General features: G+C 41.6%; 2 protein-coding genes across 8 annotated transcripts in view; both read left to right on the forward strand.

Annotated features, from left to right (window-relative positions):
- The window catches only part of LOC109876255 (TBC domain-containing protein kinase-like protein), a 52,352-nt gene extending 44,044 nt beyond the window's left edge, over nt 1–8,308 (forward strand). For both annotated transcript variants that reach the window (XM_031814560.1, XM_031814561.1), the window contains exons 25-26: nt 3,428–3,587; nt 7,916–8,308. In XM_031814560.1, the coding sequence (XP_031670420.1) occupies nt 3,428–3,587; nt 7,916–8,026 (271 nt within the window). In that variant the 3' untranslated portion in view covers nt 8,027–8,308. The remainder of the gene's footprint in view (nt 1–3,427; nt 3,588–7,915) is intronic.
- Nucleotides 8,309–13,048: 4,740 nt separating this feature from the next.
- Nucleotides 13,049–24,594, forward strand: LOC109877533 (hydroperoxide isomerase ALOXE3). Of its 6 annotated transcripts, none has more exons than XM_031815032.1 (15): nt 13,049–13,215; nt 13,709–13,872; nt 14,535–14,742; nt 15,003–15,084; nt 15,202–15,324; nt 16,108–16,211; nt 16,770–16,942; nt 18,441–18,584; nt 20,291–20,494; nt 22,169–22,255; nt 22,532–22,701; nt 22,843–22,964; nt 23,181–23,281; nt 23,500–23,670; nt 23,822–24,594. In XM_031815032.1, exons 2-15 carry the CDS (start codon nt 13,726–13,728, stop codon nt 23,999–24,001), a joined length of 2,016 nt encoding a protein of 671 aa, XP_031670892.1. In that variant the 5' UTR covers nt 13,049–13,215; nt 13,709–13,725; the 3' UTR covers nt 24,002–24,594. The 6 variants fall into 6 exon arrangements, 4 of the variants coding, with proteins under 4 accessions (XP_031670892.1, XP_031670891.1, XP_031670890.1 ...); XM_031815031.1 differs by having other exon boundaries at nt 13,055–13,215; nt 13,719–13,872; XR_004206964.1 differs by having other exon boundaries at nt 13,057–13,215; nt 13,719–13,872; nt 23,181–23,313.
- The last annotated feature ends 604 nt before the right edge of the window (nt 24,595–25,198 follow it).

Genomic DNA, 25,198 nt, shown 5'->3' on the forward strand with positions numbered 1-25,198 from the left:
TGGGGTCAGTTTGTTATATCTGGAGTACTTCTCCTGTCCTATTCGGTGTCCTGTGTGAATCTAAGTGTGCGTTCTCTAATTCTCTCCTTCTCTCTTTCTTTCTCTCTCTCGGAGGACCTGAGCCCTAGGACCATGCCCCAGGACTACCTGACATGATGACTCCTTGCTGTCCCCAGTCCACCTGGCCATGCTGCTGTTCCAGTTTCAACTGACCTGAGCCCTAGGACCATGCCCCAGGACTACCTGACATGATGACTCCTTGCTGTCCCCAGTCTACCTGGCCATGCTGCTGCTCCAGTTTCAACTTCCACCTGACTGTGCTGCTGCTCTAGTTTCAACTGTTCTGCCTTATTATTATTCGACCATGCTGGTCATTTATGAACATTGAACATCTTGACCATGTTCTGTTATAATCTCCACCCGGCACAGCCAGAAGAGGACTGGCCACCCCACATAGCCTGGTTCCTCTCTAGGTTTCTTCCTAGGTATTGGCCTTTCTAGGGAGTTTTTCTTAGCCACCGTGCTTCTACACCTGCATTGCTTGCTGTTTGGGGTTTTAGGCTGGGTTTCTGTACAGCACTTTGAGATATCAGCTGATGTACGAAGGGCTATATAAATAAATTTGATTTGATTTGGCACTCAGCAGATAGCTAACACTGTTCCCTCAGTGGGAGCTGCCTGGCACTCAGCAGATAGCTAACACTCTTCCCTCAGTGCGAGCTGCCAGGCACTCAGCAGATAGCTAACACTCTTCCCTCAGTGCGAGCTGCCAGGCACTCAGCAGATAGCTAACACTGTTCCCTCAGTGCGAGCTGCCTGGCACTCAGCAGATAGCTAACACTGTTCCCTCAGTGCGAGCTGCCTGGCACTCAGCAGATAGCTAACACTGTTCCCTCAGTGCGAACTGCCTGGCACTCAGCAGATAGCTAACACTGTTCCCTCAGTGCGAGCTGCCTGGCACTCAGCAGATAGCTAACACTGTTCCCTCAGTGGGAGCTGCCTGGCACTCAGCAGATAGCTAACACTCTTCCCTCAGTGCGAGCTGCCAGGCACTCAGCAGATAGCTAACACTGTTCCCTCAGTGCGAGCTGCCTGGCACTCAGCAGATAGCTAACACTGTTCCCTCAGTGCGAGCTGCCTGGCACTCAGCAGATAGCTAACACTGTTCCCTCAGTGCGAACTGCCTGGCACTCAGCAGATAGCTAACACTGTTCCCTCAGGGCGAGCTGCCTGGCACTCAGCAGATAGCTAACACTGTTCCCTCAGCGCGAGCTGCCTGGCACTCAGCAGATAGCTAACACTGTTCCCTCAGTGCGAGCTGCCTGGCACTCAGCAGATAGCTAACACTGTTCCCTCAGTGGGAGCTGCCTGGCACTCAGCAGAACTTAATAAACGTATTGTCTTTTGTTTTCTTTCTTTCCCCTCATTATGTAAATTTAAGCACTCTTCCAGGTCCCACCCTCCCTGTCCTCCTCCCATTCACCCATCCCCTCCCCCGAGATTGAGTTATGACTTTAATTTGCCTGGCTCGTGATATTTCTGGAGACTGTTTTTGGCAGCCAGAGCAGCTGCTGTAGAAACTTCTGGTAGACTCTGTTAGGCTGACAGACCAAGATAGACCCCCTGTCTCACGTTCACCTCAGACAGAAAATGACATGCACACATTAAATTATTACACTCTGGGTGGAGGGTGGTCATGGGGGGATGCACTGTATACTGTGATGCACTGTATAGTGTACTGTGTCCATGATTGCACTTACCCAGAAGGTATTTTTTAATCAGTGATCTTGTAGTATTCATTATGCATGACTAAACAGAGGTGTATAAATGATTAATTTAAAGATTTCTTTTGCATCACTTTCAATCATTTTCCATATTGTGGACATCAAGCATATGTTACACCCAATTGTGCCAGATATTTTAAGTGATACCTGCAATGAATCTGATTGGAGCAAACAAGCTACCATGGCCTTGGTGTATTAGCTAGCCCTCGACAGGCCTAGTCCACTATAGATCCCTGTATTTTATAATAGACAGACAGTGTGAACACATGGCCTTGGTGTATTAGCTAGCCTTCGACAGGCCTAGTCCACTATAGATCCCTGTATTTTATAATAGACAGACAGTGTGAACACATGGCCTTGGTGTATTAGCTAGCCCTCGACAGGCCTAGTCCACTATAGATCCCTGTATTTTATAATAGACAGACAGTGTGAACACATGGCCTTGGTGTATTAGCTAGCCCTCGACAGGCCTAGTCCACTATAGATCCCTGTATTTTATAATAGACAGACAGTATGAACACATGGCCTGGAGATGTATTGCTCTGTAATTTGAATCAACTGCATTCTGAGCCTGAGATTCATCACCGTGTCAGAGTCCCAAATCATATCCAGTTGCTCTGTTTTAGGCCCCTAACAGTGAAACTGCAGTCTGTGGGACATTTCCCTCCACTCAGTCATGTTCTATTACTGCAGCAGTGTTAAACAGACTTTTATCAGGATGAGGGATTGGAAACCGTTTCTGTCTCCCTGTCTCTCCCCACACTGTAAAAAATATAAAAATGTAATGATTTGACATATAATTGTAAGGCAACCAGCTGCAATACGATTAAGAGGTTTTTTTTCTACAACATTTTCCACACACAAAGTTTGCTCAACAACTTAATTTTTTTAAAACTCACAATCTTATTGCTGCTGGTTGCCATAAAATTGTGCGTTGAATCAACATGATTTATTTTTCAAAATTACAGTGCACGTGATACATGTAAAACACTTGCAGAACCTTTAAGAAGTTAACTTTTAACTTGTGAAATTAGGTAACAGTTTAGCTGAACAGCACTATACTGTAGTGTAAGAATCCACATCAGATGTTCATACCCATAGTGGTATGCAGGGATTTAAACACCTTTATGGAGCTCACGGTATCACTACTGAATGCTAATAGACTTAATGAATGAATTATGATGTGGTTATAATCATAGCCGCGGGAAGTAGGGGTGCAGAGGGTGCTGCAGCACCCCCTAAAAAAATCACATTTATGAATTATTATTACATAACAAAAATCACAAAAGTAATGCACTGGGCCTTTTAATAGTCCTGTATTAGCGGACCAATATAGCCATCTGCAGCACGGGCAAACCAACCCCCCCCCCCCCCATGGAAGAAGAAAATCGCAGCACCCCCACCCCTAAACCACTTCCCGCGGCTATGGTTATAATGCAGTGTTTGACATAAGCATGTATGGCTCTCTTCTAATGACTTATTGGTCACCCTAAGTTATTAAGGACATCTGAGATAATCTCAATGTATTACCATCTCATAATGATCCTGACTTCATCAGCCATCTAATAAGACACATTAATACCATAAAGACTTCACTTAGACTGGTGTACATTTTACAGCGTTGTCCCTTAACCCTTGTCCAGCTTCGGCCGAGGCCACATCTCGGGAAGCATCAGCATCCCCTACAGCACGGCGTTCTCTCCAGATGGGGAGCTGGTGCAGTGTCCCGCCACCGGCACCCTCCAGAGCTTCAGGGGACGTGTCATCGTGGTCATCAGCCACGCCATGAAGAGCGCCGCTATGGTGAGAGAAAACACACACGCGTTTAGGAATACACAGACATGCATGCATGAACGCAAATGCACACACATTGAACCTTTATTCCTGCGGGGAAGTCCCATTGAGACCAATTTCTCTTTTACAAGGGAGCCCTGATTCACAAGTGCATGCATCTGCACACACACATGTGTGCATGTGCACCCTACGCACACACATGCGTGCACACAACACACACACTGTGTCTGCAGCTAGGACGGTTAACTTGCACAATGAGCAATTTAATTGATTCCACCTAAAAGTTCAACAAGCCAGACTGTTTTGATTCAATTAGGGTCATATTCCGTTCCTCCACAGACCTCCACTCTAAATCATACGGAAATCATGGATTGTTCAATCAGACAGGAGTCCAGTTTGTGTTTCCCCACTGAAATCAGTTCACCTCGTCTATGCTGCATTCAGCTGTTTCTGGGGCAAAGCAATTTGCTGTCTTCTCAGCATATTTGTGAACTGTAATTGAAGTGAATCACAATTTTTTCCAAATGAAGCATAAAAGCAAGATTTGGCTCTGTTTTTCGCTGTACGGAATGATAAATGATAGTCACATTGCTATAAAAAAAGCATTCTTAGTTCAATTCACTTCGGTATAATCCATATTTAGTTTAATTCACCTCGGTATAATCCATATTTAGTTTAATTCACCTTGGTATAATCCATATTTAGTTTAATTCCCCTCGGTATAATCCATATTTAGGTTAATTCCCCTCAGTATAATCCATATTTAGTTTAATTCACCTCGGTATAATCCATATTTAGTTTAATTCACCTTGGTATAATCCATATTTAGTTTAATTCCCCTCGGTATAATCCATATTTAGGTTAATTCACCTCCGTATAATCCATCAAATCAGAATAGTACACCTGAACACCTTACAAAGAACAATCTATTAGGCTACATGTACTGCAGGTTTAGATATGATTCATGTGACATTCTGTTGCGTCACCTTGCATCTCTTCTTGGCATTTGGCCCCAAGATGACAGTTGGCCTCCTTCGAAGGTTGGCCTTCTTGCCTGGGAAGCCCCAGTTGGAAGCCCCAGTTCAGGGGGTATAGTTCTGATCAGATCCTCTCAGATCCACACAGTGATCAGAGGGCTTTAAGAGGGGATATCTGGGATGTCATAACTCCTTAGGTCAGCGCACAGCATCACATGAACCAGTATCTGTGCATTAGAGACCTCTCTAACGCCCAGAAAGCTCAGATTCAAACTCCCATTAACCAGCTCTGCAAGCGTTATGTCAAAATATGTTCGTTGATCACCAAATATGGAGTTTCTTCTTCATTTACTTTCGTTACGGCCCGGTATGTACTTCCAAAAAGAGAATGAGTTAATTATTTGTGGAATCTAGCATAGAGGTCGACCGATTTTATGATTTTTCAACGCCTATCTATATCTGTATGTATGTATGTATGTAATGTATGTATATTATGTAATGTAATAATGACAATTACAACAATACTGTATAAACAATAAACACTTATTTTAACTTAATATAATACATCAATAAAATCAATTTAGTCACAAATAAATAATGAAACATGTTCAATTTGGTTTAAATAATGCAAAAACAAAGTGTTGGAGAAGAAAGTAAAAGTGCAATATGTGCCATGTAAAAAAGCTAACGTTTTAAGTTCCTTGCTCAGAACATGAGAACATATGAAAGCTGGTGGTTCCTTTTAACATGAGTCTTCAATATTCCCAGGTAAGAAGTTTTAGGTTGTAGTTATTATAGGACTATTTCTCTCTATACCATTTTGTATTTCATATACCTTTGACTATTGGATGTTCTAATAGGTACTTTAGTATTGCCAGCCTAATCTCAGGAGTTGATAGGCTTGAAGTCAACCAGGTTGCCAGGTTCACTGTGTTTCCTCCGACACATTGGTGCAGCTGGCTTCCGGGTTGGATGCGTGCTGTGTTAAGAAGCAGTGCGGCTTGGTTGGGTTGTGTTTCGGAGGACGCATGACTTTCAACCTTCGTCTCTCCCGAGCCCGTCCGGGAGTTGTAGCGATGAGACAAGATAGTAGCGACTAAAACAATTGGATACCACGAAATTGGGGAGAAAAATGGGTAACATTTCAACAACAAAAAAACAACAAAACGAATAGTAAACAAACATAAAGTTGACTAACTGGGGAAATTTTGTTAGTTCCCACGAGGTCAAATGCTATTTCTATGGGGTTTGGGGTTAAGGTTAGAATTAGTGTTAGGGTTAGAATTATGTTTAGGGTTAGTTTTAGGGTTAGGTTTTTGGGTTAGGGTAAGAGTAAGGGTTAGTGTTTATGGAAATAGGATTTTGAATGGGACTGAATGTTTTGTCCCCACAAGGTTTAGTGGTGAGGGAATTGAAGCGCCTGTGATTCATTCTGGTCGAGAAGATAGAAGATGTAGCCGTGAGAAATGTGTTTTGACCTGGCAGGCAAACGTGTGTGTGTGTGTGTGTGTGTGTGTGTGTGTGTGAGAAATGCTGTTTGTACTCTAATGCATTAGTGATGAATGTTTGTTTACTGCCTAGTGTGGCTTCTCTCCCAGTCTCTGGGTGAATTCAAAATGGCACCATATTCCCATAGGGCTCTGGTCAAAAGAAGTGTGCTATGGTATGTAGGGAATGGGTTCCATTTGGGATGCACCCTATACATGGCTCAGTGAGACTGGAGATGTGTAACACATAGCTAGGTCTTTAGTCGTCTACTATGTTTATGTCTGATAGATATTTTTATTTATTTACCGTCTATTTACAATCGGAACATGCATGAAAACATGACTGTAAATATAACAGTTTATATATACAGAGACACAAGCCTGCATACATTGGCCTGACATTAATGTATCTTTCGTTATTTACCAAGCAGTGCACTTCCCTGAACCAATTCCAGTGTTTTGGCTGTAATGTTATACTCCGAGGTGTGATGTTTGGTTACTGCTTCAACTTGCTTGTTAGTCTGCGTCGTGTTTGTTCTTCTCTCAGCCACTGATCAACGCTAGTAAACAAATTCAACTTGCTAATACGAGCACCATAGTAGAATCGTCTGTTTTATTTGAAAGAATTTGGAGGTTGTCCTCGAGCTACACTAGATACTGTACCTACTGTAGCCAACTGGACGAGACTGGATGTGTTGCAGACCACGTAACCTACAGGAACCAGAGTCTGGGAACAACTTCATTCCCCAGATGTGATGCCATAGTTGTGGTGAGCAACACCAGTTGCACCAGGCTCCAGTTCTGGGGAAGTCAGAATTACAAAAAGCGCTATTACAGCATATTTTCAACACAGTGTTGCTCTTTATTATGTTGAAGAAACAAGTTTCTCCCTTACCTACATCAGGGCCTGTATCAGATGGTACCTAGATAAGAACCTGTATCAGATGGTACCTACATCAGGGCCTGTATCAGATGGTACCTAGATAAGAACCTGTATCAGATGGTACCTACATCAGGGCCTGTATCAGATGGTACCTACATCAGGGCCTGTATCAGATGGTACCTACATCAGGGCCTGTATCAGATGGTACCTACATCAGGGCCTGTATCAGATGGTACCTAGATAAGAACCTGTATCAGATGGTACCTACATCAGGGCCTGTATCAGATGGTACCTACATCAGGGCCTGTATCAGATGGTACCTAGATAAGAACCTGTATCAGATGGTACCTAGATAAGAACCTGTATCAGATGATACCTAGATAACAACCTGCATCAGATGATACCTAGATAATAACCTGTATCAGATGATACCTAGATAAGAACCTGTATCAGATGATACCTAGATAAGAACCTGTATCAGATGATACCTAGATAACAACCTGTATCAGATGATACCTAGATAACAACCTGCATCAGATGGTACCTAGATAAGAACCTGTATCAGATGGTACCTAGATAAGAACCTGTATCAGATGGTACCTAGATAAGAACCTGTATCAGATGGTACCTAGATAAGAACCTGTATCAGATGGTACCTAGATAAGAACCTGTATCAGATGGTACCTAGATAAGAACCTGTATCAGATGGTACCTAGATAAGAACCTGTATCAGATGATACCTACATCGGGGCCTGTATCAGATGAAAATTGCAGAAACTAGACAACTGCATGTTCTCTAAGTACGCAGTGACCTCCTTCGTCAGTACACTGTCTTCTTCCTGCACCTTCCTGCTACTTTGTCGAATGTTGTGGTAAATGTTGTTAGTGGTTTGCCTTGGTCTTGTTGACCCCCCCCCCCCCCCCCCCTCCAGATTGGTAAATGTTCCTCCATGTTGTTAATGGTTTGCCTTCGTCTTGTCTCCCCTCCAGTTTGCGACCCACCTGGTGAAGGTAAACTACCCTCGGGTGACCACCCTGGACGGAGGCATCAACAAGATGAAGCCCACAGGCCTCCTCACTGTCCCCTCCCCCCAGATCTGATCAGAGACCAAACCGCCAGCTGCCAAACAAACTCGGTCGCACCCACACAAACAAAAGTGACTCATTCATCGTCTACCAACGGGCATTCTTTTTATTTTATTTTAATAAACTTATCGTAAGAAAATGTTGAAAATATTTGCTTGTGTTTCTATATGTTGTTTTACGTTTAGATTTCATAATTTGATGTAAGTCCCTCTTTTTTTTTTTTATTCTTATGTTGTACTGTATGTATGTGCTCAGATGTCACAGCATTAAAATGACTGAGATCAGCTCCTCACTGTACAACGTGTCTGACTTCTGTTTGCATAAGAGATAAGAAAGGGTGTATCATTTGAAGATAAGGGAAGAGGTCACATTGATAAAATCTTGAGGTCTTCCGTCTCATCATAAAAGAGAACTCAAGGGTTGCGTTGATAGTTGACATACAGGGGGTGTTGCATCAAAAGCATTGTACTACTCACAGTTCATGTCTGCTATCACTGCTCGGTGCGTATGTAAGTGTTTTCATGTTAAGATAGTGTATTTACAAAGTTTAATCTTTAAAATCTATTATTACAACCATATGGGCCTCATACTGTAGACACACTAAGCTCACTGTAAACCTAGCTCCATGATAAAGACATATATTGGTTTGACCTCCCTCCTGACCCTGTCTACCCTGTGCCTGTGTTTGTCCTGCAGGAATCCCTGTATTATGTACACAGTGAGGTTATATACAGATTGCATTTGTAAATACTGCAGTCCCTGCAACCCCATTTCTGAAACGAAAGGCAGCATACAGTAGGTGGGCTTTGTCCTGTTATGACCCAAATAGATGTCCCAGTGGGCAAAAATTGTAATTTTCTGGTTTTCGTCTCGTGGTAGTGCTGTAATACCCTTTGTCTCTGGAGGCACGGGTTCAATTCCCGGCTGTGCCACTTTCTGACCTAGATCCCTTTCTTTAATCTCCCCTATGATCTCAACTACTTCTACCTGTTAGCGGTCAACAAAAACTATGAAATACCCGAAGGAGAATACTTTAAGAGAATGGAATTCCATAACCTGACCTGCACCTTATCTGCTTCCTGATGTTACCAAGTAAAAGTGCCTAGTTTGAATGTAAAAAAAAAAAAAAGAAGGGCCATCACTACTTGGTCTTCTTAAAGTAACATGCTTTTCCACACTTTAGTGTATATTTACAGTAGCCTATGTTATTCGGCAACCCTTTTCCATCAGCAGAGGGCCTCACACAGGTATGAGGAGCTATAGCTATAGGATGGGATCATTGTAAAGTCTGCAGTAAATGGAATGGCATAAAACACATGAAACATAAAAACCACGTTTGACCCCGTTCTATTGATTCCATTCCAGCCATTACGTTGAGCTGTTCCTCCTATAGCTCCTCCCACCAGCCTCCTCTGGCATCACTTATTCTTTGGAATTTGCCATGAAGGATATGCGATAAGATGCGAGTTAGTGATACATATTGACCGGTATGTGTCCTGCCAAAAAAAGCACAATGGGTGTTGCATCATCAGTGCAAGTAGGAAGTATTTGGAAGGATTTGGAGGCTGTCCTGGCGCAGTGGTCTAAGGCACTACATCTCAGTGCAAGAGGCGTCACTACAGTTCCTGGTTCAAATCCAAGCTGGATCACATCCAGCCGTGATTGGGAGTCCCGTAGGGCGGTGCATAATTGGTCCAGCGCCGTCTGGGTTTGGCCGGTTTGAGTTTATTTTTATTTTTACAGGGACAGTGCACATTAATCAACATTTCAGTAAAAGTGCCGGTTTTAGCCAACCGGCTAATTTTCAACCGCAGTCCCTGGGCAGGTTATTAAAAACAATTACAATATAGACAATAGCAACAAAGAACAAGCAAGACATAGCATACAGACAGAGCAACATAGGACAAGCAAGACGTAGCATACAGACAGAGCAGCATAAAACAAAAAGCAGCAAGACAAAATTCATAAAAGCAACAAAGTGTTTCCACACCTCACAAGCTACAGACAACAGACAACATGGAGTGGCAACACACAGCTAGGGACCATGTTCACAAATCTGATTGACCTTTAGCCATGTCTTCAAGCATTTTGTGAAAGTGTGATATGTGGTGCAGTTATGTGTGTCTGATGGCAGTGTATTCCAGACATGGGAAGCTCTCACAGAGAATGCAGATTTACTAAAGGTGCTTTTCCTTAGGGGAACTATACAGTCACCTCTCATGGCAGACCTTGTGGATCTGCTGCCATATGTCTGGGTTTTCTGTTTAACAAAAATATTGAGTGGAGGGGGAGCCAGGCCATTGAGGATCTTGAATACAAGACATGCGTCGGTGTATTGCACAAGATTTTCCCAACTCAAGAGCTCATGCTTTCTAAGGATGTGACAATGATGATGGCTATTGGGCTTCCTATCAAGCACTTTGAGAGCCTGTTTGTAGACAGACTGAATAGGTTTTAATGTTGTACAGCAAGCTTGGGCCCAACTAGTCAAGCAGTATGTTAAGTGGGGGAGTATCATAGATTTGAAGTACAGTTTTGCTACCTCTGTAGTCAAACAATTTGGTATAAATCGGAAATTAGCTAGGTTGAATTAGGTTATTTGAATTACCTTTTTCACATGCTTTTTAAAAGAGAGGTTGGAATCAAGTATGATGCCAAGGTACTTAAAATCGGATACCACCTGGAGCTTCTCCCCTGACACATAGACATCTGGCTCAGTAGCATCTGTTGCCCTCTTTGTGAAGAACATGCAAACAGTTTTTTTCACATTGAGATGCAAACACGAGTCACTGAGCCACTTTGTAACCTGGACCATTACAGTAGTGAGTTCTTGTGCAGCTTGCTGTTTGCTCTTTGCATGCACATATATCACTGTATCATCTGCATACATTTGAACTTCAGACCCAGTACAGACAGAAGGCAGATCATTAATGTACAGGCTGAACAGGAGGGGCCCCAGTATTGACCCTTGGGGCACGCCCACATCATAGCTACGAGTGGGCGACAGCTCATTGCTCACTCTGACACACTGAGTTCTGCCTTCAAGGTATGATTTCATCCATCTCAAGGCATCAGGGGAAAAGTTGAACTTGGACAATTTTGTGATGAGAATCTCATGGTTAACAGTATCAAAAGCCTTCCTTAGGTCCAGAAACACAGCCCCAACAGCACCCCCTTTGTCCATCTTGGACTTCACATTTTCCAGAAGAAAGCAGTTGGCCGTTTCTGTGGAGTGTTTCGCTCTGAAGCCAAACTGCATGGAGTGTAATGTGAAGGGGCTGTTGTTGAGGTGGGCAATCAGTTGTTCTGCTACACACTTTTCAACAACCTTTGACACCACAGGTAATATACTAATGGGCCTGTAGTTACTCACGTTAGCAGGGTCTCCTGATTTAAAGATGGCCGTTATTATGGCCGACTTCCATACCCTTGGAAACACACCGAGACCAATAGATGTGTTGGTGACCTTAGTGATGGGGCCAATGAGTGACTCTTTGTAGTTTTTAAGAAAGGTAGAGTCCATCCCAAACACATCTTTGGCTTTAGAGATCTTTAGTGAGCTAATCACCTTGTTCACCTTTGACTCAGAAACCTCCCTTATGATGAAGACAGGTTGAGTGTCATTCACTAGCACTGAGCCCAAGAAACAAGTGGAGGGGTTCTGTGTCAGTACCCTGACAGAGTCAATAAAGTAGGAATTGAAGGCTATTGCTATTTCGACTGCATCCTGTGTTAGATTGTTATTCACCATGATTTCTAGTCTTTTTGCAGTGTTACTATGGTCTTTCCCTGTTAACTTTTTTAGATTCTCCCATATCAATTTAGAATTTCCCTTTGCTTCACCAATTATGTTAATAAAAAAGTTTGCCTTGGCCTGTCTGATTTCTTTCATCACCTTATTTCTCAACATGGTAAACCTACATATGTCATGCTCTAATTTGATTTTAGGGCTATTTTTAGAGCATAATCTCGTTCTTTCATCAATTTCCAGATTTCTCCATTTAGCCAAGGAAGAGTGCTCTTTTGGCCAGGTTTGGATTTGATTTTCTTTAGGAAGCCATTTATTGTAGTCTGGATTGTGGATAGAAAAACCTGACTATCAGCTTCCACGTCTGTATAGGACAAGAGATCATTCCAGTTTATTCCCTTAATTGCTTTTTCAAAATTATTTAATTCACTCTTAGGTATTCTGAGTTGATCCGGCTTTCTAACAGTAGAGAGGTTAAACCTGCTCTTAGACAGCTTTCTGGCTATAAGTGTCAGATTATGATCAGACAGCCCAGTAACCATATTGAATGATTTAGTCACTCTCTCTGGTTTATTACTGAACACCAAATCAATCTGTGTTTTAGAGCAGCAAGTCACCCTGGTTGGCCCTTTAACTAGCTGTGTAAGGTCAAAGGTATTAGTGATCCGTTTGAGGGTTTTCCTACAACACTTGTCTTCATAATTAATGTTAAAATCTCCCATTAAGATGACCTCTTTCCCAAAATCACATTCCCTAAGCATGGTATTAAACTGATCAAAAAACACACTTTTGGTGGAAGGTGGCCTATACATTCCAATGAGGGTAAAAGACATTTGGGGAGACAGTGTAACGTTCAGGCCGATACATTCTAGTTCATTATCACATGACCACTCAATTTGTTTACATCGGATATGTTCTTTAATGTAAATCATCACACCCCCTCCTCTTGGTGTAGGCCGTCATTGTAAATAAGCATTTGTTCTTAACTGACATGCCTAGTTAAATAAATGTTACATAAAAAAATACTGTACAGTATTGTGTATATATAGTACTAACTCCATATAGTGACTATACAAGACTTGTGACATCCTGTTTGGATATCTTGCAGACCACCAAAACAGAGTCTGTGACAACAATTCAATTTCCCACTTGCATTGCAGTGCTGAGCAAACATTTCACCGCATGCCCTCAGAATTGCGAAATTGACGTTACAACACCCTTTCAACCATGGCTCAAATTTCTACTGTGTATTTACAATAGGTGATTGGGCAACGCTTCGCTATCAACATTGCCAGAATTTATCATGCAAGGTCAATGGTGGAAAGTAACACCCAGATATGTACATATGGTTCTACACACAACTCCAGCCAGGTATAAAATGAGCAGTAGGGAAGGTGATCATTGCATGCATATTAAGGCACAGTTAACAGGGTACTACAAACTATCAACCAATCAGGTAAGGGAACTCTGAATGTTTTATTTTTGATTATATGGGAGACATTTTCATCAAGCAAAAGAGCACAGATGTGTTCAACTTGATGTGCAGCGTGATTTCATGTTTTGTTTTACTCTACTATGTGTAGAATGAGGAGGCTATTATTTAACCAGAGATCAGTGTACTGAGCCATGAATGCAATGCACACAATGCAATGGGTATTTTGGATAATATGCACATTGAATAAGCATATTACTCCTGTCTATGGTTAATTTGCTCACTATCATTTGCTCGTGCAAAATGTCCCCCTACATGCTGTGTGTATGCAATAATTGTGGCTTTGCAAATTTGTTATTCAAGCAAGAATACCCTCAAAACAATGATTTTGTTATATTAAAATGGATCAATAGATATCATGTAAGTCTTAATATTTGCAGAAATATTTGCACTGCCTACATTGAATGAACTGTTGTTTGCTGTGCAGTCTCAGTGTGTGCAGATAAGCCTATCATAGTGTTTTTCAGAGTCAAAATGCCAAAATACAAGGTGACTGTGCACACACACAACATCGCAACTGGCACCACGTTGAACAATGTCTTCATCAAGCTGGTTGGCGAGAATGGAGAGAGTAAGCGCACGTGGCTCACTAGCTTGAAGGGAGGCTTCTATCAAGGCACGGTAAGTCAGTGATGCTCCAATCAGTACTAAGAGATATTTCTCTTTAAATCTAGAATCCTTAATTGAAACAATAACAAAGAGGCACCCCGCCTCTGTTTTGGTAAAAAGCTAAGGGATGGGCTTGTAGAAATGTCACCATTCTCAAACTCATGGAAGAATGTGTACTTTTAACCATGTTTTGTGGCTATAGCTTAGTGTTTGTTCACATTTACATTGCTTACAATCATTGGGTTCTGATTGGGTACGACAGTTGAACTAAGCAATTATAAATTATATTCTTCAAGAATCTATGGGTATATATAATTTATAAGTCCAAAAAAATGGATGTAGCAACAAATGATTCTAGCTTCAATAAACTTACCATTTGCATTTTTCAAAGACTGTACTCAAAACACACCCAAACGCACCCAATATGTTCATACACATATAGTGTATATGACATGAAGACTTTGTTGCCTGTATGTTGGGCCCTTAAGTAATAATACTGGTAGTACCTGATTAGTTATATTTGCCTTTGTTATTTGCTTTCTCACACGGTCCAGGTTCTGTCCTCTCTCACTCTCTCTGCCCCTCCCTTTTTCTCTCTCTCCCTCCCTCCATCTCATTCTTTCATTCCCTCCATCTATCTCTCACTTCCTCCATCTCTCTCTCTCTCTCTGCAGGCATCTCGTGAATTCGACGTGGTGTGCCCCTCCTCCCTCGGCACGCTGGTGCTGATAGAGCTGGACAAACAGCCCCTCCCACTCTTCCCCCAGGACGCCTGGTTCCCGTCCAAGGTTGTCGTGACGACACCAGAGGGAGACACATGCAAGTTCCCCATCTACCGTTGGATTATGGACAAGGAAGTGCACCTGTTCAGAGAGGGCACAGGTCAGCACGGTGTGACGTTATGAAACAACATCACATGCAAACATGTTAGAATGAGTAATGCATGGGGAAAAAATGTATACTTGCAGCCATTGTGGGTGGGGGGGGCATTTTCTTTGTGTGTGCATGATGTCACTAAGTTTTAAAAGCTACTTTGCCTCTTAGGGCCACCGTACATACAGTAATACATGCAACACTGGTTCTGAAGGATTAGTGCAATAATATGTGATTAACTTGATTTATTATTATTTATTTTTTTTCAGCTAAAAGGCTCTGTGATGAAACTAATCATCTTGCCAGGTACAGCAGGGAAAAGGAGATGAAGACAAGAACTGAGCTGTACTGGTAGGTGCTGTGGTCTTTCGTCCTAGCTGCCCAGTCTGTCCATTATATCTGACCAACCTCCATATATTTCCTGCTCCTCCTCTTTCTCCTGCTCCTCCTGCTCCTCCTCCTACTCAGCTGGGATACCTACAAGGAGGGTTTCCCCGGCAGCATGAAGGCAGACAACCCTCTGGATCTTCCCAGCGAGATCCAATTCTCGTTCACCAAGGCCACCCAGTTCCTCTTCACCGCCGCCACCGGGTGAGTTCCTCACCTAAGCCAAATGTACACAACACGAGAATGCAATGTGCTACTCATAATGGCTTCCCTATGTGGTTATGTGGCAAGTTACAGAATGAGGAATTGGCGTGCTCAACTCGAAAGTCTGTAGTAACAAAAAGTTGTTGGGCGCATGGTTCAAAAGGCATGCACTGGGGGGGAAAAAAAACCAAAACCCTCATTCATTAAAATATTCTCTACATTTTAATGTATTTTTAGGCACTAGAAGTTGTGAAAAATAGTAGAATAATGTATGTAAATAATGAATGTAAATTATGATTGTGAAAAAAGATACGACAATGTTTCATCATTTATAACTATGTGTGAATGTGTGAATGTGTGAATTTTTCTCCAAAAGCTGATGAAGTATGTCGCCCAAATGGGTCTGATTGCTCTGCCCTCTCCTGCTGATAATTACATTCAAACTTAAGAATAGTTCAGTGCGGATTTGAGCTTTTTTCCTGTTGTCCAGTACGTGGTGAGTTTAACATTTTGGGTTGCACACACTTGCATATTTTTACGACAATGCAGGACAGACATTTTTGCGTAGCTAATTGTGTTGCATACGTCGGGCATAATTCATCCTCTAAGGACAGTTTTTTATTTCATTTTTTATTTATTTCACCTTTAGTTCAAATAGTAGTTCCTGCAGAAGATCACTAAAACTCTAAAGTATTCCATTCATTTATATTGTTGAGTTGTACATTTGCTCTGCGAAACTCTATTGGCTCAGCTTGACATAGTTCCTTGTCTCCCATTCTGTAGGATCACTGAGCTGAAGCTGAAGGGGTATTCTGACAGCAAGAAGAGCTGGAAAAACATTGATGAAATCAGCAAAGTCTTCTGCTGCAATAGAACTGTCATCTCAGGTGAGTGCATTTCATAGGTGTATTTGCAGAATTAACTCCAAGGGCCTGTTATTAGGTGGTAAACATTTTGAAACAAAGTGAAAGAGGGAATGGATACTACTTGAATATAATATAATACAATAAAAATATACATTCGGTACCAGTCAAAAGATTGGACACACCTACTCATTCAAGTTTTTTTTCTCCATTTTCACTATTTTCTCCATTTTAGAATGATAGTAAAGACATCAAAACTACGAAATAACACATATGGAATCATGTAGTAACCAAGAAAGTGTTAAACAAATATTTTATATTTGAGATTCTTCAAAGTCGCCACCCTTTGGCTTGATGACAGCTTTGCATACTCTTGGCATTCTCTCAACCAGCTTCAAACATTTGACTGGTATTCTACGTACTGAAAACGACCCTGGTTTACTAGGCATCATCTGGAAGAAAACAGACTGAAACAGGGAGGGAATACCTGTCCAATAAGAAACTATTGATTTTATTTTCTGTTGCAAAAGGTTTTGCTATGGTGTGCACTAATTAATACGACCCAGAATTTCCTCCTTCCAGACTACGCACAGGAGCATTGGAAGGAAGACGAGTTTTTCGGGTACCAGTATCTGAACGGCTGCAACCCCATGTTGATCCGTCGCTGCTCGGAGTTGCCGGCAAATTTCCCCATCACAGAAGACTTGGTCAAGCCCTCTCTTCGTGTATCGTCCAGCCTCCTAAGGGAATTGCAGGTACTGTACAGTATGTCAAAATGGGACTCTTTGTTAAAAGTTGCCTAAATTATTGCAGTACCACTTCTACCAAGGGTGGCGCTGGACTAGGGGCAGTCCTCTTGGACCAAGGTGAATATCTTAGATATTCACAATTATCAATGGAAGTCAATAGAGATCCCTTTGTTGGATGTCTAGACGTCCACTTTCTTGGACCATCAGAACCATGTACCAGATTCCTTTTTGGACCTACAGATGACTTTTGAGGAGGCCCATCCAGTATGTTTCTCAATAGCTAGGTTTCCATCCAATTGGCGATAGATTTTCATGCAAATATTCTCAAATCCGCATAAAAACAATATGCACATTTCCCCACGATAGATGTTTCCATCAAATTGACCTGTTGCGGATATAAGTCTGTGTGATGACGTAGTGCACATAAAAATAACCTTTGTGGTTAAATTCCCATGTACCCAAACATAAAAATAACCTTTGTGGTTAAATTCCCATGTACCCAAACATAAAAATAACCTTTGTGGTTAAATTCCCATGTACCCAAACATAAAAATAACCTTTGTGGTAATTCCCATGTACCCAAACATAAAAATAACCTTTGTGGTTAAATTCGCATGTACCAAAACATTAAAAATGTAAACATGTAAATGGCATTTCCATCGCATTTTCAACTCTGATGGCTTTGTCACAATAATTTTTCTGTTATATAGCGAATGTGCCCACGCTGGTCTTGGCTCGTGCACTCTAGCCAACAGTTGGCAGATACAGTGCAGGTATATGACTACATGATGACATTATTATATGGACAAAAAATATAATTTTTATTTATCAATGGCAGTCAAGCATCTGACATCATGTCACCAGAAAATGACCCTAGATATGTATTGGAAAGGAGCATCAAGTTCATCACTGTGCACTTTCACCACCCTGTGAAGTTCATCATAACTTATTTCATCTAATAAACTGTATGTTTATTAGACATATGAGTCGTAGTGAGAGGACCACACAACATGTCATCACGTGACTCAAGTTTACTTAGATATGATGGTTATGATGTCAATTTTTGCACATAAAAGTGCCATTCCACCACCATTTCTCGCATAATACATTTTACAGACACAAAAATATCCCACCTTGTCTAGCATATTTTGTTTTGTTGACATGCTGAAAGTTTACAGACAAGCGTTCTGTTTTCTTCAGGCCTGTCGTGACATTTTCTATCTGACATGTACTTAAAAAATGTTGGATGAAACCTGGTCACTGAAAAAATGAAAAACATCCCTGTATTCCTTTCTTTGATGTTTTTGTGGGGGGGATGGTAACCCTAAAATCCAAGAAAGTAATCGCAAAAATAACTTTATTGGATGTTTTTGGGATAATCCTAGTAAAACACAGAGCTACAATATCTGTCCCATTCCAAAATACCAAGACAGTGGACCGTAATCTTAACCTGTTGCATTGTAACTTGTGGATTTATTCTCCCATGTCATCCAATCCCAAACAGAGCGGCAACATATTCCTGCTTGACTACAAGAACCTGGATGGATTAAAGGCAAACGTGATCCATACGAAAAAACAGTACATGGCGGCTCCTCTGGTTCTGCTCTACAGAACCCCTGATGACAAGCTGGTTCCCATCGCCATCCAGGTAAGGTTGCCCTAACTAACTTTGAAGTGAAGACTACAGTCACGGAGACCATTACAAGTGAGAGAGTCTGTAAACCCATCAAGTTTCAATCTCCTTTAGAGAGCCCACTTACCCATGGAGGCTGGTGGAGATAGAAATGGAGAGTACGGGCTCATTACTACCACTTCCTTTACTTTCCAAACATTACAACTAGCCTGTCCTCCCCATGTTTCCCTCCACCAGCCTCCACTGTATCTGACAGCGCCCAAAGAAATATGTTGATATTGTCTTCAAATGCTTTGAATTAATGCATTACACACTTAGAACATATGGTTCATCAAGGGTGCTTTGGGAAGGGTGATGGTTTTATGGGGGCAACGCATAATTCTTTTTTTAGGGGGGGGGGGGGGGGGTGCTCAAAGCTCATTTTGAGTGAGAGTGTCATTCCAGGTTATCTAATCTGTTGTGTTATTTTGCCATTACATCTTAAATTTGACTATGGCTAGTGAAAGTGTCTTCTGAAATACATAAGGGATAATCAACGACTATGTGTTCTCTGGAAAGTAATTAATGATGAGGTGTGTTCCACAACGCGCTAGCAGAGTGGAACTAACCTTCCACAGAGTTACATTATTTTCCAGAGTACGTATAGAGCCCTGAGTTGATTATCCCTTTTATACCATGGCTATAATTTAGCACATTTACTTGCTAGAAATGTGTTCATTTTGCAGGGATAAATGAGTTCAACATCCACTGAAATAGCTAGCAAGTTTACTAGATAGCGACACTAGTTGCCTGGGTAACCAAAAATACTTGCTAGTTTAGCCAAACAAACCATCAGTCCTAGCTTTCTATTATGAATTCGAATTCAACAATGCAACTAACATTATCCTAAAGCCATGTGCGCATTGTTGAGCTTATAATATGAATAAAACATTTTTTAAAACAAATTTATCAACCGTTTTAAGCTAAGCTGTTGCGTCAGCCTATTGCATTTTAACATTTTAGATGTGCAGTGGTTGTATGCATTTAGAATCTGTCATTCTTTTGAACCATAGACATATTTTGTATCATCCCAGGGATGACGGGAAGCCCTTAATTATAAAGACATAACAAGTAGGCTATTTGGTTGTAATTGTAATGTTGCAACATTTTATAGACTATCAAGGGTGTCCAACCATCCTCCAGGAGAGCCTTAAAGGGGCAGTGTTGTATTTTGAGACTGATTGAATATGCGAAGAATCCAATAGTGTAGCCTCCATGTTTGTCTGATTCTCTATGGTAAAAAAAAGGATAGTAATGCATTTAATTTTGTAAAGTGGTTCATTGCATCATACAATGATGTACAAAACATACAAATGGTGTTACAGACCCTTTTTTGTGTCTTGAGCTTTTGGACAAGTAAAACATGTTTCCTATTTGTCCAAAGGACAAGTGGCTAAAAAAGTGAATGTCAAGCCCTAAACCAAAAAGAGTTGTAATTATAGCAGAACCCTTTTTGGTGCTAAATAGAACATTTAAAAATATATATATTTATAGAACCTTAGGAAAGGGTTCTTTATAGCACCATAACTGTTCCATTTATAACCTTATGTTCATGGTTATTTATAGAACCTTCAAAAAAGGGTTCTATATAGCACCAAAAAGGAATCCGTATTTTTTCATTAAACAGGGATTATGTTGTTGGTAGCCATCTATGGGGTCCCTAACACTCTCTCTCTCCACAGCTGAAGCAGGAGCCTGGAGAAGACAACCCCATCTTCCTTCCTACTGACTCTGAGTATGACTGGCTCCTGGCCAAGATCTTTGTGAGGAGCGCTGACTTTCAAGAGCACCAGCTCAACGTCCACCTGCTGCGCACTCACCTCCTGGCTGAGGTGTTCGCTGTAGCATTGTTGCGCAACATGCCCATGGTGCACCCCCTCTACAAGGTACATAACACAGTACAGCATAGCATAACATAGCATAAACCCAGGAGGTTGGTGGAACCCTAATTGGGGAGGACGGGCTAGTGGTAATGGCTGGAGTGGAATGTTGTCAAACACATGGCTTCCATTCACTCCATTCCAGCCATTATTATGAGCTGTCCTCCCCTCCGCAGCCTCCACTGAGCATAGCATAGCATAAGCATAATATTAGCATAACATAATATTAGCATAGCGTAACATAATATAGCATAACATATCATAGCATAACATAATATAGCATAACATATCATAGCATAACATAATATAGCATAGCATAATATAGCATAACATATCATAGCATAACATAATATAGCATAACATATCATAGCATAACATAATATAGCATAACATAATATAGCATAACATATCATAGCATAACATAATATAGCATAACATAACATAATATATCATAGCATAACATGGCTTCCGGGTTGGATGCGCGCTGTGTTAAGAAGCAGTGCGGCTTGGTTGGGTTGTGTTTCGTAGGATGCATGGCTCTCGACCTTCGTCTCTCCCGAGCCCGTACAGGAGTTGTAGCGATGAGACAAGACAGTAACTACTAACAATTCGAAATTGGGGAGAAAATGGGGGTAAAAAACGATGTATAAATAAATAATAATATAGCATAGCATAACATAGCAGAAAATAACATAGAATAACGTAACCTAATAAAGCATAAGATAAGATAGCATAATATATTATATCATAGCATATATAACAGAATACAACATAACATAATATAGCATAGCATATCCAGTTAGTGCTCCGAGGATCAAATAAAATAAAATGTTATTTGTCACATGCGCCGAATACAACAGCTGTAGACCTTACTGTGAACTTCTTACTTACAACAATGCAGTTTTAAGTAAATAGAGTTAAGAAAATATTTACTAAATACAATAAAGTTTTAAAAAAGTAACACAATAAAATAACAATAACGAGGCTATATACAGGTGGTACCGGTACCGAGTCAATGTGCGGGAATACAGGTTACTCGAGGTAATTGAGGTAATTTGTACATTTAGGCAGTGGTAAAGTGAGGGGTGAGGTCAATATAAATAGTGGCCATTTAATTGATTGTTCAGCAATCTTATGGCTTGTGGGTAGAAGCTGTTAATGAGCCTTTTGGACCTAGACTTGGCGCTCCAGTATTGCTTGCCGTGCGGTAATAGAGTGAACAGTCTATGACTCAGGTGACTCGGAGTCTTTGACAATTTTTGGGGCCTTCCTCTGACACCGCCTAGTATAGAGGTCCTGGATGGCAGGAAGCTTAGCCCCAGTGATGCACTGGCCCATATACACTACCCTCTGTAGCGCCTTACAGTCGGATGCCGAGCAGTTGCCATACCAGGCGGTAATGCAACTGGTCAGGATGCTCTCAATGGTGCAGCTGTAGAACTTTTTGATGATCTGAGGACCCATGGCAAATCTCTTCGGTCTCCTGTGGGGGAATAGGCATTGTTGTGCCCTCTTCCCGACTGTCTTGGTGTGTTTGGACCATGACAGAGGATAATGACACATGAAAGTATAATACATTTCTTTCTAATGTGGTCCTCCAGACAGTCTTTACTAATGCCAGTTTCTCTCTTGGGATTGTTAACCATCCATCCTTCTCTCCACCCTGGTTTACTGCTTTAGCTTCTGATTCCACACACCCGCTACACCCTCCAGATCAACCTCTTGGCCCGGGCATTTCTAATAGCTGATGAAGGAGTTTTCACTCAGGTAGGCTACTGAGTGGACTGTTTCCATAGAAGTGTGTGGTGTCCATATTAGGAATCACACATCCATGGAAGTTGTGTCAGAGTCAGCATACATGCGGTTGTATGTCTTGTAGTCAACCTACAGTACCCCCATGTATGGTCATTTGGCCCTCCTGGTCAACATACTTGCTGGTAGGTTCACTATCTCTCATAGAACCAGTGTAATATTGCAGCTTAGTTAAAGTACATTATAATGTTACAGAATTATGTAATCAAGTAACTTTAAGTGATGTTGTAGTTTGCTGCTTCGGGCGGAGAGGCGATGAATGAGATCCTGAGGAGATCTGTGGCCTCATTGACCTACAGCTCCCTCTGTATGCCGGAAGACATCACTGCACGAGGTCTGGAGTCAGTCCCCAACAACTACTACAGGGATGATGGACTCAAGCTGTGGGACATCATCCACAGGTAGGCTACGACAGAGCAGTAGAGCAGACCTACATGGTGGTAGTACAGTATCATCAGCTGGTAGAATCTACAGTGAAAGCATAGCTCTACATAGATATGATATCTTCTTCCTTCGTTCTTCCGTTGTCGCCTTCCGTATAGGTTTGTAGAGGAAGTGATTAGTTTCTATTACAAGAGTGACTCAGAGGTCCGGGAAGATCAGGAACTACAGAACTGGATCAAGGATGTCTTTGACCATGGCTTCCTGGCCCAAGAATGCACAGGTGACGATGTACAGGGTAATATGGGGGTGTGTTGTAATGACGTATGGTGAAATGTCTTGTTTTTGCCCATATGTTTTTTGGTTTCTGGTCCATAACTTCCCCGGCATAACTCACAACTTCCATGGACGTGACTGTCCTATAGTCACAGTCCACCCAGCTCCCCTGCCATAACTCCATTCATCACACACCTCTCTCCGTTCTTATCTTTCTGTCCAGGAATCCCTCAGTCTTTCTCCACTGTGCCAGAGGTCGTCAAGTTCGTCACCGTGGTGATCTTCACCTGCTCAGGCCAACATTCTGCTGTCAACTCTGGACAGGTGGGTGTAACGTAGCCCATACTTCTTTTCAGGTGTGTTATAAATCTAAATCTAAGCAACTACTGACGTTTTCTGCCTCCTCTACCATTTAGGAAGAGACATATTTGTAAAAATGTTGCAAGGTTTTGCTGTAACTCCTTGCCACTATCATATCATCATTTTAGAATAGCAGCATATTGGATGTCAGTAATAATCAGTCATTCTTCTTCTTGTTACAGTATGACTATGGTGGCTGGATGCCCAACACCCCCATCTCCCTGCAACGGCCACCTCCCACCACTAAGGGGCAGTCTACTGAGAGCACCATGCTGGAGACCTTGCCAGATGTCGGCACAACTGCACAGGGCATGTCCACTATGTGGCTCCTTAGCAAGCAATCCACTGACTTTGTGAGTCTGCCATCTTTCATGAACTATAATCAATATCATCTAGGTCTGAAATACTATATTTAGATACAAAATATCCTATTTAAGTGTCCTTTTTAAAGTTAATATTATAACTATCAATATTTTACTAACTTCGATTATTCTCCATATGCAGTTGGCTCTTGGCCAGTACCCAGAGGAGCACTTCAACGAGATACCACCCTGCACGATGATTCAGAAATTCCAGACGGAGCTGAAGGTCTTCAGCGAGACCGTCAATGCCAGGAACTCTGGACTACCAGTTCCATACACCTACATGGACCCTGCTTTGGTGGAGAACAGCGTGGCCATTTAGATAAGCCAAAGTCCTTGACCAGGGTCCAGTTCATTAGGCACTAATTGGAAGAAAACTGAGGAACTACCTTATTTTTGTTGTCCTTTGTTTAGCGCTTAAAAACATTTCGCATTGTGTGCCCTGATGAACACGACCCAATGATTCTGGAGGCATGCAATTGTAAACATTCTAAAATCTACAAAATGTATTGAGTATGTCAATTTTTGGAGCTCTGCTAAACTAATGTCCCACTTCAATCAGATAAAGGGAAATTGCACTATGGGTTCAGTCAGAATGTTATCGCTGTATCAAGAGTGTTAACTGTGTTAAACCAACACACACCGCCACATGGTGTCCCTCACAGACAAAGGACTTGTTAATGTTATTATTACATTTGTTCGTGTTAATGGATGTTAAGAAATACAGGGTCTTTCTGACGGATTCATTTCTGGTGCCATTTAACTACGGACTACAGGGACTCCTGGTGAAAATGAGCTCTCCTGCTAAATTATGTGACACTGAAATGTTGATTAATAGTAAAGAAGTGTCAGAATAATATGAGAGAACAATAGGTGTGACTCTCATTTACAATTAAAAGCTAATCATTTTCTATCTCCAGTCTTCTTGTGATATTTGCCACATCTCATTTTGGTTGAAGCCCTGTCTACCTCATGTATTAATTACAAATACATGTATAAAATGATGAAGTTATACTCTCATTCCCTGCTTGTTTTAAGTCAGTTATCATCCTGACCCGAACCAAACTGGTTCCAACAATGTAACCAGGCCATCTCAGTACAGCTTGGCTTAGTTCGGCCCAGTACACAGCAAAAGTGTTGGGTCCCTAACACCATGGGTGTTTCAAATTCTGACATAAATGACCACTTTGTTAGTGCTGATGCTGTTACACTTACTGAGTGTTAGGGAATGACATGTAGTGTTACAGTATTTGTTTTTTGTTTGTTTTAACACTGTAGGTTAAACCTCCCTGACCAAGGCCCTTCTCCCCCGATTGCTCAGTTTGGCTTTGCGGCCTGCTCGAGGAAGAGTCTAGGTGGTTCCAAACTTCTTCCATTTACGAATGATGAGGCCACTGTGTTCTTGGGGACCTTCAATGCGACAGATATTTTTTGGTACCCTTCCCCAGATCTGTGCCTTGACACAATCCTGTCTCGGAGCTCTACGGACAATTCCTTCAACCTCATGGCTTGGTTTTTG

The sequence above is a fragment of the Oncorhynchus kisutch genome, unplaced genomic scaffold (assembly GCF_002021735.2).
Source record: "Oncorhynchus kisutch isolate 150728-3 unplaced genomic scaffold, Okis_V2 Okis07a-Okis12b_hom, whole genome shotgun sequence".
NCBI lineage: Eukaryota > Metazoa > Chordata > Actinopteri > Salmoniformes > Salmonidae > Oncorhynchus > Oncorhynchus kisutch.

Coding starts and splice junctions, on each gene's coding strand:
- LOC109877533 (XM_031815030.1), top strand. CDS start 13,726: ATGCCAAAATACAAGGTGACTGTGCACACACACAACATCGCAACTGGC. Junction 18,585..20,290: donor TGGTTCCCATCGCCATCCAG/GTAAGGTTGCCC, acceptor CTCTCTCCACAG/CTGAAGCAGGAGCCTGGAGA. Junction 23,690..23,768: donor TGTGAGTCTGCCATCTTTCA/TGAACTATAATC, acceptor TCCTTTTTAAAG/TTAATATTATAACTATCAAT.